The 14,763-nt window shown below is 28.4% G+C and overlaps 1 protein-coding gene across 1 annotated transcript; it reads right to left on the bottom strand.

Annotated features, from left to right (window-relative positions):
• Positions 1–6,501: 6,501 nt before the first annotated feature.
• On the bottom strand, positions 6,502–11,561 carry LOC127288483 (uncharacterized). Its single transcript, XM_051315959.1, has 4 exons — positions 11,516–11,561; positions 11,199–11,314; positions 9,847–10,931; positions 6,502–9,772 (listed from the first exon to the last, which is right to left on the bottom strand). Exons 1-4 carry the CDS (start codon positions 11,559–11,561, stop codon positions 6,502–6,504), a joined length of 4,518 nt encoding a protein of 1,505 aa, XP_051171916.1.
• Between the last annotated feature and the right edge of the window lie 3,202 nt (positions 11,562–14,763).

Here is a 14,763-nt window from a genome sequence, read left to right as displayed (position 1 = left end):
TAATGATTTTTCAATTTTTTATTATTTTATCGCCTTTAGTAGCCCCTAATACGTGTACATATCAAATTTGAATCAAATTCATTAATAATTGTCGGAGATATGATGATTTATGTTTTAAAACTTAATTAAATTTAACTATTTAAATTTCTCAGTTTTTGGTCTTTAGAAACTAAACTATTCGTTTAATTAAAAAATTTAAAAGAGAAAAAAGATGCGCCTTTTAATTTCCTACAATGTTGTATTTTTCAAAATTCAAAGTGTTGAATTTCAATTTTTATCATTTTTTCGAACGTTTGACTGACTCTACGGAGTTCAGCCGAGCGGAGAGCGAGTTCTAATTTCCAGCTCCTCATATAATATATATATAATATATTTATAATGCCTAATAACTTTAACAATAACAACTTTCTTTAACTGTTTAATAGTTTTCGTTTTTGAAAACATTTTATTTAAATATTAAGTTGTTATCACAAAATGGAAAATTGTCAGTTTTTAGTAATTTTAATAAAAATTTATAAAATTATTAACCATTTTTCATGAAATTACAATTTTTGATATTTTTCTACAAATCTTCAAATTTACATTATTTGATGATAGATATTATTGAAAAAATATATTACATTTAGAAATTAATTGTTTAATTAATTTAACATTAATTTTGCATCCCTCCGGAGGATGCATTGCAATATCAAAATTTTTCGAATTTGGTTTTTTTGTTGTATCTTTATGTTACAATTTAATTTTTTAATTTCGATTAATTCTAATAATTTGTAGTCAATAATTTTTATGTATAAATAATTATTAATCAATTCTTCTGAAAGCAAGAAATAAAATTTATAAGCTTTTAATTACCATTTGAAAAAAGATTTTTGATATAAACGAATTATGGATAAAAAGACAATAAAAAATTGCTTTATTTAATTTCCAAAATCCTTGTGTCTATTGAGATTTTTGTTATAAAAATAAGTCTGTCAAATTTTATTAAAATTCGTTAAAAAGTTTACAAGTTATCGTGTTCACAAAAACCGAGACCTGACATTTTCGTATTAGAAATCTTAATATCACATTTTTTAAATTTATATGAAACTAAATGAGTTACCAAAAATTGGTCACAAAAAATTTCAATGATGAATAAAAGTTTTATTTATTTAAATACATATACGGGCTTACAAATAGAAAAAAACGCCCTTTTGTGCAGAAGCACTAAATAATAAGTAATAAGATAATTATTAAGCAATAATATCAAGACATCACGTTGGCAACTACGCTTTTAATGTTAAATTACGCAAATTGCGAATAAATTGATTAAGCGATACGCCAAAAAAGTCAATTTCATGACAAAATTCATTGCCTCTAATACAGATTCTATTCAAAACTGAATTCTCCATGTAATTTTTTTATTGAATTTTACTTGGATACTCATGACTGAATAGATCAAAGTAAATGCCAGCTTGTCTTGTCTTGTCTTTTTTCATGAAATAAACACAAAAAATTCATACTTCATCTTCGCAGTGATTTTTTATGTAGTTTACTCAATTTGATTTAAAATGTAACATTTTTTCTTTCAAACTAAGCAACAGTAAAATATAGTAAAATGAAACATTAAATAACAAAAATTAAATTTTTAATTTTTTCAAAAAAGGAAAAGAATTTTCCGCTTTATAGAAATATGTTATATGAGATCCTGAACAATTTTCCTTATGGATGTATTTGTGGATCTCTTTTTTGTAAACACGTTAACATTAATAGGTTTTAATAGATTTTGATAAAATTTAATATGCTAATTTATCACATTAATATTTTCACATTGATACATCGATTTAAAAAAAAACAAAAAAAATTTACCGTCTTTTTTCCAAAAATTTGTTTTTAATAGCAAAATTGAAGCAAATTTGTATTTGCTTTGAGGGCTTTCTTTACCGTCCGCGCGTTTGAACATGTTCGTGTTCCCCAGGGATAATTATTCATTTCTGTGTCTTCAGTCGGATAACATTGACAGATAATGCAAGAGTTGATTTTTCCATTTTTTTTTATAAATGTGACCTGGACAGTTAAAAGGGACCTTTTGTCCGAAAAAATCGATTTTTTATTGATTGGTGTTTCTGATAAAGAAAACTTTTTTCTATCAGAATCACCAATCAATAAAAAATTAATTTTTTCGGACAAAAGGTCCCTTTTAACTGTCCAGGTCACAAATTATGTTGTAATTTTTAATTATATACTATATTAATGGTACAATAACAGGGTCTAATGTTGTCTAACAACTGCTAGAAAAAAAATTCCCTGACTTTTTACTGACTTTTCCCTGACCTAAATTACACTAAAAAATTTTTAGTTTGATACAATTAAATAATTTATCTGTCTATTATCCACTAATTTCATATGTATTTGAACCAAATAAATAATGTTCCGTAAAAATTAAAATATTTGAGTGAAATAAATAAACCAATTGGGGACGTATAAATATTCTCAACATTTAATTTAAAAGAATTTTTACGGAATCAAATTTTTATTTAGTAGCATTATATAAAGCAGATTTTCTAGTACATCGAATTTCAAATTAAGGGGGTAGTCTCGTGTTTCGATGCTTTTTAGGAGCTTATTTCAGGATTTTTTTTATTATAAAATAAAATATAATCACACCAAATCTTTTTACTTCGTTTTATTGTAATCATGAAGTGTTGAAAAAAATTATAATCGATTATTTTTTACTAGATTTTGTTATTTATATTTAATATTAATGTTTATAACAAAAAAATTCTGGCGCAGATGATTTACAAAAATCTATTCGACCGATTGCTCCAATTTTTTTACAGCTTATTCTACACAAGCATGGCTCTGTCCCGTACTAGAATAAAACATTTTTGTTAATAAATAACAAAATAGCGGACTATATAAGCAAACAGATTCAAAAATTGTCTCTTTTTTATTGACAAAAAGTTAAAAATAAAAAAAGTTATCATTAAAATTGCGTAATTCTAGTACGGGCCACAGCCATACTTGTGTAAAATAAGCTAAAAAAAAATTGGAGCAATCGGTAGAACAGATTTTTGTAAATCACCTGCGCCAGCATTTTTTTGATATAAACATTAATATTAAATATAAATAACAATGTCTAGTAAAAAATATTCGATTATAATTTTTTTCAACACCTCAAAAGGAGAATAAAACGATGTAAAAAGATTTGGTGTGATTATATTTTATTTTATAATAAAAATAAATTCTGAAATAAGCTCCTAAAAAACGGCCTAAACACCAGACTACCCCCTTAATATAATTTCAGTTTAAGGGCATCCGGGAGAAAATAATGGTTTTGTAGATTTCTTCTCATTTGAAAAAAATAGAATATTTTAGGTTGTAATTTTTTGGAAATAATAGAGGAAGGTACCCTGCCATGGGCTCTTCTCGGAATTTAGCATAATCTTGATAAATAATTATTGAAAAAAATGTTTAAACATTGGCAGAAAGGGGTTTCGTAAATTTCTTCTCATCTTTAAAGGATAAAGAATTTCGAGTTGGCATTTGGAGGAATAATAGAGGAAGGGTCACTGAGTGGGGATCTTCTTCATTTTTGCAATAATATTGTGAGGAAATTATTTTATTAAAGATTTAAAGTGGAGTAATTTGGGGTAAGTTAGTTCAGCAGCGGCCACTAGCTAGAATTGGCGACACCTTCTGGGCCACTGACACATAGATTCAATGTCTGTCCCCCACTTCTGTCAAAAATACAACTTTTATAACCACGATTTTCAATACTTTTTTACACAATTACTTGTAAAAATGGAGATGATTCTTAATCAGCTCGGCCTTATCTACACTCAGAAAAAAATTCGTTTGAAGCAACCAAATTTTGGTTAAATCAACAAAATAAATGCATTGATATACAGTTTAAAACATAATTAAACAAATTTTGTTTGAACTAACCAAAAAATTGGGTAAATGAGTCGCCGGAAAGTAAAACCACACATAAAATCCTGACTCCCATTGAATTAACATGGCCGTCAGAATTTTATGTGTGGTTTTACTTTCCGGCGACTCAAATATAAAAAAATGGTACATTTGGTTCAAACATATCTTTTTTCTGAGTGTAATTAATCCGACAAATCCGAATAAAATAATTCAAGTTATTTACGAGAAATATCTCGCGCGGGAAAGCACTTTTAGGTTAGGGATTTTTCCCGGATGGCCTTAACGGAATTTATGTCAAGAACAATTGCATAAAGAAAAATTTTTTTTAAACAAAATTGTTATTTTAGTAAATTTTGATTTATAAAAATATTTACTTATCAGAATTGTCATTCAATAAATCCACAATTAACAGAATTTCTCTTTAACAAAGTTTTTATTAAAGAAAATTTTAATTAAAACCAATTCTTATTTAACAGAATTCTCATTTAAGAAAAATTCTACTTAGTTTTTTTTTTGTCACTTTGTATAGTCAAAACTTTCGTTAAATTGATATTATATTAATTAAAAATTTTAAAAAAGTATTAGAAAAAATGCTTTATAAGAGTTCTGCTAAATAGAAATTCTTTTAAATCGAATTTTAGTTAAATATAAATTCTTCGGTATGAAAATTTTGCATATTAATATAAAATCCACTTTATACAATTTTGATGAATAGAAATTCGATAATTTAAGATTCGACGCAGTAAAAATTTTTATAAGTTAAATGTGGGTATTAACATTAAATATAATAAATTATTCGTATTAATGAATAATTTACTTTATTTGAAGTTGAACCGATAAAATAAAATTTTATCAAATAATTTTTATCTATGGGGTAAAATTTCTGTAGCGTAATAAATGAAAAAAAAGTGATCGAATCGGGCTGTAACTTGCAAATAGCCCTAGGGGTGAGTATTTTAAACAAGAAGTATTGTTAGGTTTTTCAAAAATTGCAGGAGAGGGAGAGGGTTGAATTTTTTTGAAAAATTTAAACAGTGATTCAAAAATATTTTTGACTTTTTTTTAAGTTCGGTCTTTTTGCTTCCTCGTGGAGGAAGCTTTGTAGTTCTTTGGTTTATAAAACTTTTCAAAGTGGCGGAAACAAATTTTTATCTATATAGAAACATGTTATATGAGATTCTGATCAATTGTCCGGATGTATGTGTGTGTGTGGATCCCTTTTTTGTTTAGAAGATAACTTTAACAGGTTTTAATGGATTTAAATAAAATTTGGTAGGCTCATTTATCATATTAATATCTCAAATCTGACCAAAGGATTTTGAAAAATACCCCAAAAAAAATTTTATCGTCTTTTTTCCAAAATTTTTTTTTTAATCGAAAAATTTTTTAAATAGACAAATTTAAGGTTATATATAATAAAATCGTATTCCTTACGTCAAGACGAATCGATCGATATATATAAAGTATACATTTGAGGTAAATTTAAAGAATTAATGAAAGTTAAAAAATCAATAATTCACATTTTGGCAATAAAATTTTGCATTCTCCACGAGGAAGCAAATTTTTTTGCTGATCGCAAAGAGGAAGCAAAATGTGCATGTAATGAACATCTGAATTTACAACTTGTTTTAATTAATTTTCGCCAAAAAAACTAACTTTTTCCTAAATCAAAATGTTAAATTCGACTTTAAAAAAAAATTTATTCATACAGAAGGCACTAATGTACGATTAAAGAAAAAATTTGGTGCTATGAGTTTAAAAAATATATGTATTTTTTACTCACAACACACACTCGTTAAACTAATAAGGAGTGAATTTCTTGGGAGGATAAACAAAATAAAAAACTCCAAATTTAATTTTTAACTCAACATTTAATTTAAATATTCCTATTCGTCAGAACGGTCAACAGCAGACTCGTTATAACGAAGTTTTGGTGGGTTTTTATAAGGGTACAATATTTGAAAAAGTGGTGGGATGAAAAGAGATAGAATTTAACTAAACGAAGAGAGACATAGAATTTATGAATTCTAAAGGTTTGAAAGATGTGTCCTTCTAATATCTATTTTACAACTTAATCCCGGTGGCAAGAAGTACCTTAAGTTTATTGCTGAACGAGGTACAGATTTGTTTTCTTCTATCTTTATGAGGGAAACTAAGATGTATTTTTAAGGATTAACAACAATCTTGTTTATTAAAAACTTCAGTTACCAAACATCTGCTGACAATATTGTCATGCAATTGTAAATGTGAAAGTTTTACAGTACCTTTTTTTCATTTTGAAAGAATGAATTTGAAAATTACATTTTATACTTTTATAAATTATATATATATCTATAAAGATTAAACATCCCGCCCGCCTTGAACAAGCATGTTCAATCAATTTATTTATTGTTTGTGTCAATTTATCTCTAAAACATTATTTTACCGTAGATTACATGATTATATTTTATGAATATATACGATAGTGTGGTATAATATTTATAAATGTTATAATATTATTAAAAGTGTGTTTGAATCACTATAATTGTACATGTTTAAATAATATTAAATAATTGTGGCGATAATGTTCATTAAAAGGTTCACTTGAAAATATTATTCAATTGGTAATGGTGCCACTAACTTTACACTTCGATCATACACTCCTGTCTTTGTTTTCACGGTAACGACACGAACTATACCATCGCTACCTGGATGCACCTTTGTAATTCGACCGAGGGTCCAAGAGAGTGGAGGGAGATTATCCTCCTTGAGAATGACCATTGTACCAATTTTTATATTTTCTGACTTTTGTAATTGCCATTTAGAACGTACAATTAATTCGTGTAGATATTCTTTGGACCATCTCTTCCAAAGATGTTGTTTGATGAATTGGATGTGCTGCCATGATGATAATCGATTTTGCTGAATGTGGCTCAGATCTTGATTTGGAAGGGTCGTAAGCAAATCTCCTATAAGGAAGTGTGATGGAGAAAGAGCATTTAAATCTTTAGGATCTGAGGATAAAGGAGTGATTGGTCTTGAGTTTAAAATTGCTTCGATTTCAGTTACATATGTGTATAACTCTTCATAAGAGAACAAGGTATTGCCAACTGTTCTATGAAAATGATATTTAAATGACTTAACAGCTGCTTCCCACAAACCACCAAAATGTGGTGATCTTGGGGGAGAAAAATGCCATTGAATGCCTTGATTGGACAATGAGTCTGTCAATTTCTGATTAAAAGAATTTGAATTTATAAATTCGTGCAATGATTTTAATTCGCGATTCGCACCCACAAAGTTAGTTGCATTATCCGAATACAAATTTAAACATTTTCCTCTTCTTGCAAAAAATCGTCGTAAACTCGCAAGAAACGCATCTGTTGTCAAATCTGTAACTAATTCAAGGTGACAAGCCTTCGTAACAAAACAGACAAAAATTGCTGCATAAACCTTTACTTTTCCCCGATTTCTAAATTTTTTCTCCTTTATAAAAAATGGTCCACAATAATCAACACCAGTGTTTAGAAATGGACGAGCTTGAATGACTCGATCCCGTGGTAAATTTTCCATAATGTAAGGATATTCGTTAGGCTTTGCTCGAAAACATTTGATACAACGTTTTAAAATTTTTCGCGTTGTAGATTTACCTGATAGTGGCCAAAAATTCGATCGAACTGCGTGTAGTGTTGCTTGAGTACCTGCATGTAACTGTTCTTTATGTGTGTTTTCAATAATTAATTCTGTCACATAATGGTTTTTCGGCAAAATAATAGGATGTTTTTCATCATAAGAGATAGTTGCATTACATAATCGACCCCCTACTCTTAATAGTCCATCATTATCAAGAAATGGATTCAAAGCCTTGAGATTACTTGATTGTGAAATTGATTCTGATTTAGACAATGAATTGATTTCTTCTGAAAAACTTTGTATTTGTGTTAAATTAATTATTACTTTCAATGCTTGATTTAACTCTACGATTTTTAATGGGCCGATTTGTTTTGTTTTTCTTTTTGAGCTATTGTTTGCAAATCGAAAACAGTAAGAGACTACGCGTTTTAATTTATTTATTGTCGAAAATTTGTTTAAAATTTGTGTGCAAAAATCTTTGTCTGTAGTAACCTTTAATGTGATCGTTGATTTTAATTCTGTTAAAGGAACTTTCTCGAATTGTGATAAAGGCCAATTATTCTTTTCCTCCTTTAACCATTTGGGACCAGTTTTCCACATATCATTTAGTAAAAATTCTTGAGGAAATTGACCCCTTGACAATGAATCTGCAGGATTATCTTTTGACGATACGTGTCTCCACGACGCCTCCATTGTGTTAGCCCTGATTTCTGATACTCTATTCGCAACGAATGTTTTTAACAGGTAGGGTTGAGTCTGTATCCATTGTAACGTTATAGTTGAATCTGACCATAAATAAACGTTTTGAATTTCTTTACACAGTGCAACGCGAACACATTTTAATAAACGTGACAATAATAATGCTGCGCATAATTCTAATTTTGGTAACGAAATTGATTTTAAAGGCGCAACGCGATTTTTAGAGCATAATAAATTAGTCATAACTTTATTTTTATCGTTAATTGACCGAATATAAATGCATGCCCCATAGGCCCTTTCGGATGCATCACAAAATCCATGAATTTCTGTTTGAATGGCATTTTTAACAATAACTTTTCTATTAAATTCGACTGAGTTTAACAAATTTAATTGTGATTTAATATTATGCCACCTTGTATGAATATCAATAGGAACAGACTCGTCCCAGCCAATTTCGGCCTTCCATAAACATTGCATTAACAACTTAGTCGTTACTATAATAGGACCTAGTAAGCCGATTGGATCATAAATTTTTGCAATGTTAGACAATATTTTTCTTTTAGTAAGCTTTGATTCGTCATAATTTATCACCTTATATTTTAAAACGTCTTGTAATGTGGCCCATTTAATCCCTAATGTTCCCTGAGTTTCCGTCTTTGAGAATAGATCGACGCTGACCGTACCTTCAGGTAAAGATTCTAACAGTTTGGGTTCATTTGACGCCCATTTTCTTAAATTCAAGCCAGCACTTTGCGTAACAGTAATTAAATTGTCACGCAAATTTAAAGCTTCGTTTATTGTATCAGCACCTGTTATTCCGTCATCAACATAAAAATCGCGTTTTAAAATATTCGAAACTTTCGGAAATTCTGATTTTATATCATCGGCTAATTGAAAAAGTGTGCGGATTGCTAAATATGGAGCGGATGCTGTTCCGTACGTTACGGTTTTTGCCCTGTAAATTTTAATAGTTTCGTTTTGATTTTCACGGTATAACAATTGTTGGTAAGGTGTATCGTGTTCATCGACTAAGATTTGTCTATACATTTTTTCTATATCTGTAGTTAACGCATATTGATGTGTTCGAAATCTAAGAATAATAGAAAAAATGTCTTGTTGTAATGTTGGACCCACCTTTAAACAATTGTTTAACGATATTCCCGTAGATGTTTTTGCAGAAGCGTCAAAAACAACCCTTAATTTTGTGGTTTCGCTTGATTCTTTGAGAATCGGGTGATTTGGCATAAAATAACCCTCTGTTTTTGCCGATTCAGGCATTTCTGACATATGCCCTAAATCTATATATTCGTGCATAAATTTATCATACTCGATTTTCATATCCGGATTCTGAGCGAGTTTACGTTCTAATGTTTCAAAACGACGTTTTGCTATTTGATAAGAATCACCTAACATGGACCTTTTTTCATTAAATGGTAAACGAACAATAAATTTTCCAGTTATTGAATCTCTACGTGTAGTTTCGTTATAAAAGCTTTCTACCTGCATTTCTTCTTCAGATAAAAATCTTTCGTCTTTAACGTACCGATTTTTCCTGAAATGATTCACCCTAATTTAGTTTTTGTGATTTTAGCCCTGTGCCCGCCTAATTGAATTTGCCCTACGCACAATAACTCATAAAACATTTCTACACCGAGTAAAGCATCAATTTCCCGTGGTTTATTAAACTCAGGATCTGCAAGTTTTATATTATTCGGGATATTCACATTTTGTTTATCTATGAATTGATCAGGTAAATAATCGCAAATACGAGGAATAATTAAGAATTCTAAATCTGCATTGTAATTTGATTGTTTAGAAAAGATTGTGGTGTTTAGTGATTCTTTAATTCGAGTTTGTAGTTGATTAAGTCCCTCAACAGGTAAATTTATTTGTTTAAAAGGTAACCCCAACGAATCCGCGAATCTCTTTGCCATAAAATTAGATTGAGATCCGTTATCTAAAATTATTCGCGCTTGCCTTTTTTCACCCCTTTTATTTTTAATATCAATTAAAGCAGTTGATAGTAAAATTTGACTTGGAATAATCGCGTTATGTACTTTTACAGAGCTTGAATTTTCTCCATTATTTGTGTTTTCTGTTTTGTTAGTTTCTTGACGTTGATTTGAGTGTGATTCATTTTTATCGTAGTGTAATAATGTATTGTGTTTCATGCCGCATTTTTTACACCCTTGCCATTTACATTCGTCATTTTTGTGTCCTTTATTTAAACAATTAAAGCAAGAGATATTTGACTTAATTATCTCAACTCTTTCAGGAACCGATAATTTTCGAAATTTTTCGCACGCGTAAATTTTGTGGGAGCCCTGACATACAATGCAATCACTTGAGTTAGTTGTAGTAAACGCTTGTCGTTTGCTGTGTGCATTTGATTTTTTAGAATTATTTGAATGATTTGAATTGTAATTTGTTTGAGTATTTAAAATAGTTGCTTGTAGAATGTGGCACCGATTTTCTAAAAAAGTCATAAATGTGTCCATTTTGGGCATTGTTGTACCTAATAACGATTTTTCCCATTCCTTATGCGATATTCTATCAATTTTCAACGTAATTAAGTATATTACAATCGTGTCCCAGTGCTCTACACTTTCTCCTAATGCCTTTAATGCCCTTAAATGCGTTTGAATTTGATCTAATAATTTCCGCAGTTCTGAAGCCGATTCCTTGGCCATACTGGGCAATTCCACGAATGCCTTTAAATGGTTTTGAATTATTACCCGCCGATTATCAAATCTAGTTTTCAATAATTCCCACGCAATCGAGTAATTTTCTGCTGATGTCTCTAATGAATTAATAACCGAAGCCGCCTCATCTTTTAAACATGACCGCAAATAAAGCAACTTTTGAATATCTGAGAGTTTGGTATTATTGTGTACCATTGATTTAAAGGAATCATGAAATTCTAACCATTTATCAAATGCCCCGTTAAATGATGCCAATTAAATTGTAGGAAGACGAACGTTATTTTGATCTAAATGTCTATTTGGATTTGAAGACATGTCACTTTGATTAGAAATTTGAGTTTCTTGTGGGGTGGAAACTGTACCATAAAGTAATTCGTACATTCGACTTGTTTCTTTAAAGTATAACGTTTCAAATTCTTCTAAATCAGTACTTGGCTCATTAGTCAATGCGTCAATTTTATTTTGTATTATTTCGAAATCAAATAAAATTTTTTCAATACTATTATATCTTACTTTAATTTGAGCTAAATTTTCATGATTATTTTCATCATTCAAAAAATTTGAGATTCTTGTAAGACGACCCTTTAACATACCCCTGTCTCTTTTTAAGACCACAAGTTCATCACTTGCATTAGTCATCTTAGAATTGTTTTACACTATGTAACTTTTTTATCACAAAGAGAATTGGATTAAGGTAAAAAGGAAGGAGATTTGATTACTTACAAATGATGATTCAATCCTTGACTGCTTACTTGTATTCCTTGATTATTTATTGCTTATTGAATGTCTGTTTGAGTTCTGAATGTGAGTTGCTTATTCAGAGCGTTGAATCTGCATCCGTTCTGACTGTATTCACTTTAACTTTGAGTCATTTGATGATATTCATTTCAATATATTTCACAAAAAACACTTAGTTTGCTGAATTTGTTTACTGAAGCGAATCTATTTTTGCGAGTTAAGTTTGATTAATTGTCACTTTAACGAATCTGTTTATTTAAATATGCACAACTTGTATTAATTCCACTGAATTGTCACTCGCGAATTTAAGCTTCACTATCACATACTTTTCTTCATTGAATAGGTGATATTTATATATAGCATCACAAACAGATTATATTTGTGTCTGAAGTATAGAGTTGATTTATCTGGAGTAACGTTGGTTATCCGGCTCGAAGGACCATGTTAAATATCGTATTGGTGCTATGAGTTTAAAAAATATATGTATTTTTTACTCACAACACACACTCGTTAAACTAATAAGGAGTGAATTTCTTGGGAGGATAAACAAAATAAAAAACTCCAAATTTAATTTTTAACTCAACATTTAATTTAAATATTCCTATTCGTCAGAACGGTCAACAGCAGACTCGTTATAACGAAGTTTTGGTGGGTTTTTATAAGGGTACAATATTTGAAAAAGTGGTGGGATGAAAAGAGATAGAATTTAACTAAACGAAGAGAGACATAGAATTTATGAATTCTAAAGGTTTGAAAGATGTGTCCTTCTAATATCTATTTTACAACTTAATCCCGGTGGCAAGAAGTACCTTAAGTTTATTGCTGAACGAGGTACAGATTTGTTTTCTTCTATCTTTATGAGGGAAACTAAGATGTATTTTTAAGGATTAACAACAATCTTGTTTATTAAAAACTTCAGTTACCAAACATCTGCTGACAATATTGTCATGCAATTGTAAATGTGAAAGTTTTACAGTACCTTTTTTTCATTTTGAAAGAATGAATTTGAAAATTACATTTTATACTTTTATAAATTATATATATATCTATAAAGATTAAACATTGTTTTTGATAAAAATTGTGGACCCTACATTGGACGAAATGAAAAAATTTCAGCAGCGAGTATATGACGTTTATTTTATTATTAAATTTTATTTTTTTCAATAAAACAATTATATTTCGAAGGTGTAAATATATAAGAAAACAAGCACAAAAACTCGTATCAAGTTATTTCAATGCGTTTGAGAAAAAATTCCTGAAATTTACACATTTTTTGACTTTCTATAAAGTAGATTTGTAGTTTAGATAACAAAATAAATATAAAATTAAATAAATTAAATAAATATATTATATGATATATATATATTAAATGATAAATATATTTTTTTTTTTTTGAAATATATGTTTCTTCTTCTCAGTAATTGTTGCACTTAACCTAAGTAAAATTATTATTCAGATAAAAATGCATAAATAATTATTATATGTATTAATAAAAAATAAAATTACTAAATAATTAAGGACACCTTATTCAATTAATTAATACCTATTTTATATTGTAATAAATAATCAACTAAACTGATTAAAAACTGTCGAAATTATAAGATTTTAAACAAAAGATGAGCAAAAACATAATTTTTCCCTAATTCTTAAAGTATCTGTAAAACATGTTTTGCACATTAAAAAAAATACGTGATTCTTTTATTTTTCAAGCATAGAAACATATTTTGTCGCAATTTTAATTCTCAATATTTACCATCGGACTGTTTACATGATTTGAGATGTATCTAGTCTCAAATTAGCTTTAAAATAGTGTTTGATACTTCTATTAACAAGGATAAATGTAGCCTTTGTTAATTGAAACATCAAATTTTATTTCAAAGCTAATGTGATGTTCATTTACTTCACATAAAAGAACTATTTTTATTGATTATTGGATCGCATGGAAATTCCCCAATTAGACTCGCCGGAATTTTTATGGTGTCGAATTAAAAAATATCGAATTTACATTTTACAGAATTTTAAGGGGACTTTCTGTTTCAGAATTCCAAAAAAATCGATTTTTTTTGCTTGAAAATGTTCCTTAGTATCATAAAATTACTGTCCTAAAACTTTTTTTTTAAAAATATGTAAAAAAACAAAAGTTGTAATCAAAATTTGTTTCATAGTTCTGGCTCAATTTATTATGTTATGAAAACTTTAAATGCGTTTTTCTCGAAAACTCATTTTTCATACAGGTGCACGGCTTTTCTCGAAATCTACTAAACCGATTTTAAAAAACCAAAAACCATTCGATTCTTTAGTTTAAAAACTACAGAAAAAACCTTTGAAATTTCATATTTCTACCCTCTGTTTTTTTATACTGGGGTAAATTGCCTCAAAAACTCAGCGTTTTTTCGAATTTTTCACAAAAAATAAAAAAAAAAAAACCTTCTATAAAATAGTTTTTTAGTTTTATTGTCTATAATAAACCCTTACACGGAAAGAAAGTTTGTAGCAATATTTGATATTATGGTGTTACTTTTTAGTATATTTGGTTACAATTGCGGAACATTTTGGCATGATAACGATTTTCGATACTATTTTTAAGAATGATTGAGATTAAAATAAGAATATTTAATATAGTTGGAAAGAAAATTTGATATAATATTTACGAAATCTGAAATCTTTTTATTGAAACACAAAAATGTCAAATTTTAATAAGCTCTTTATCAATTTTTCTAACCAAATATTTCAAATTTCGTAATTAGAATTGTATAAAATGATATAATTATTTCAGATTTTGATATATTTGATATGAAAATTGAAAAAGAAATATCAAAGTTAACGAGATTCGACGAAATTTGCCGAAGTTGAACGTTCGGAATCGCCCGATCCTCACCGAGTGGTAACGAAGACTGACGAAGCTCTTTAGACAAGCCCCTTTTTACCATTATCTTGATACAGACCTGAATTTCTTTTATATAATTAATTTCGAAGATTTTACAATAAATGAGTAAAAAAAATTGTTCTTCAAAAAATAATAAAATATTTAATTATTTCCCAATAAATAATGATTTTTATTTATATTTTTAAACATGTTTTGATATAATTTCACCTTTCTCAT

The sequence above is a fragment of the Leptopilina boulardi genome, unplaced genomic scaffold (assembly GCF_019393585.1).
Source record: "Leptopilina boulardi isolate dan_hultmark-lab unplaced genomic scaffold, ZJU_Lbou_2.1 LbouV2_389, whole genome shotgun sequence".
Lineage (NCBI taxonomy): Eukaryota > Metazoa > Arthropoda > Insecta > Hymenoptera > Figitidae > Leptopilina > Leptopilina boulardi.
The sequence above is the reverse complement of the archived record's forward strand: the minus strand, read 5'-3'. Positions and strand labels throughout refer to the sequence as shown.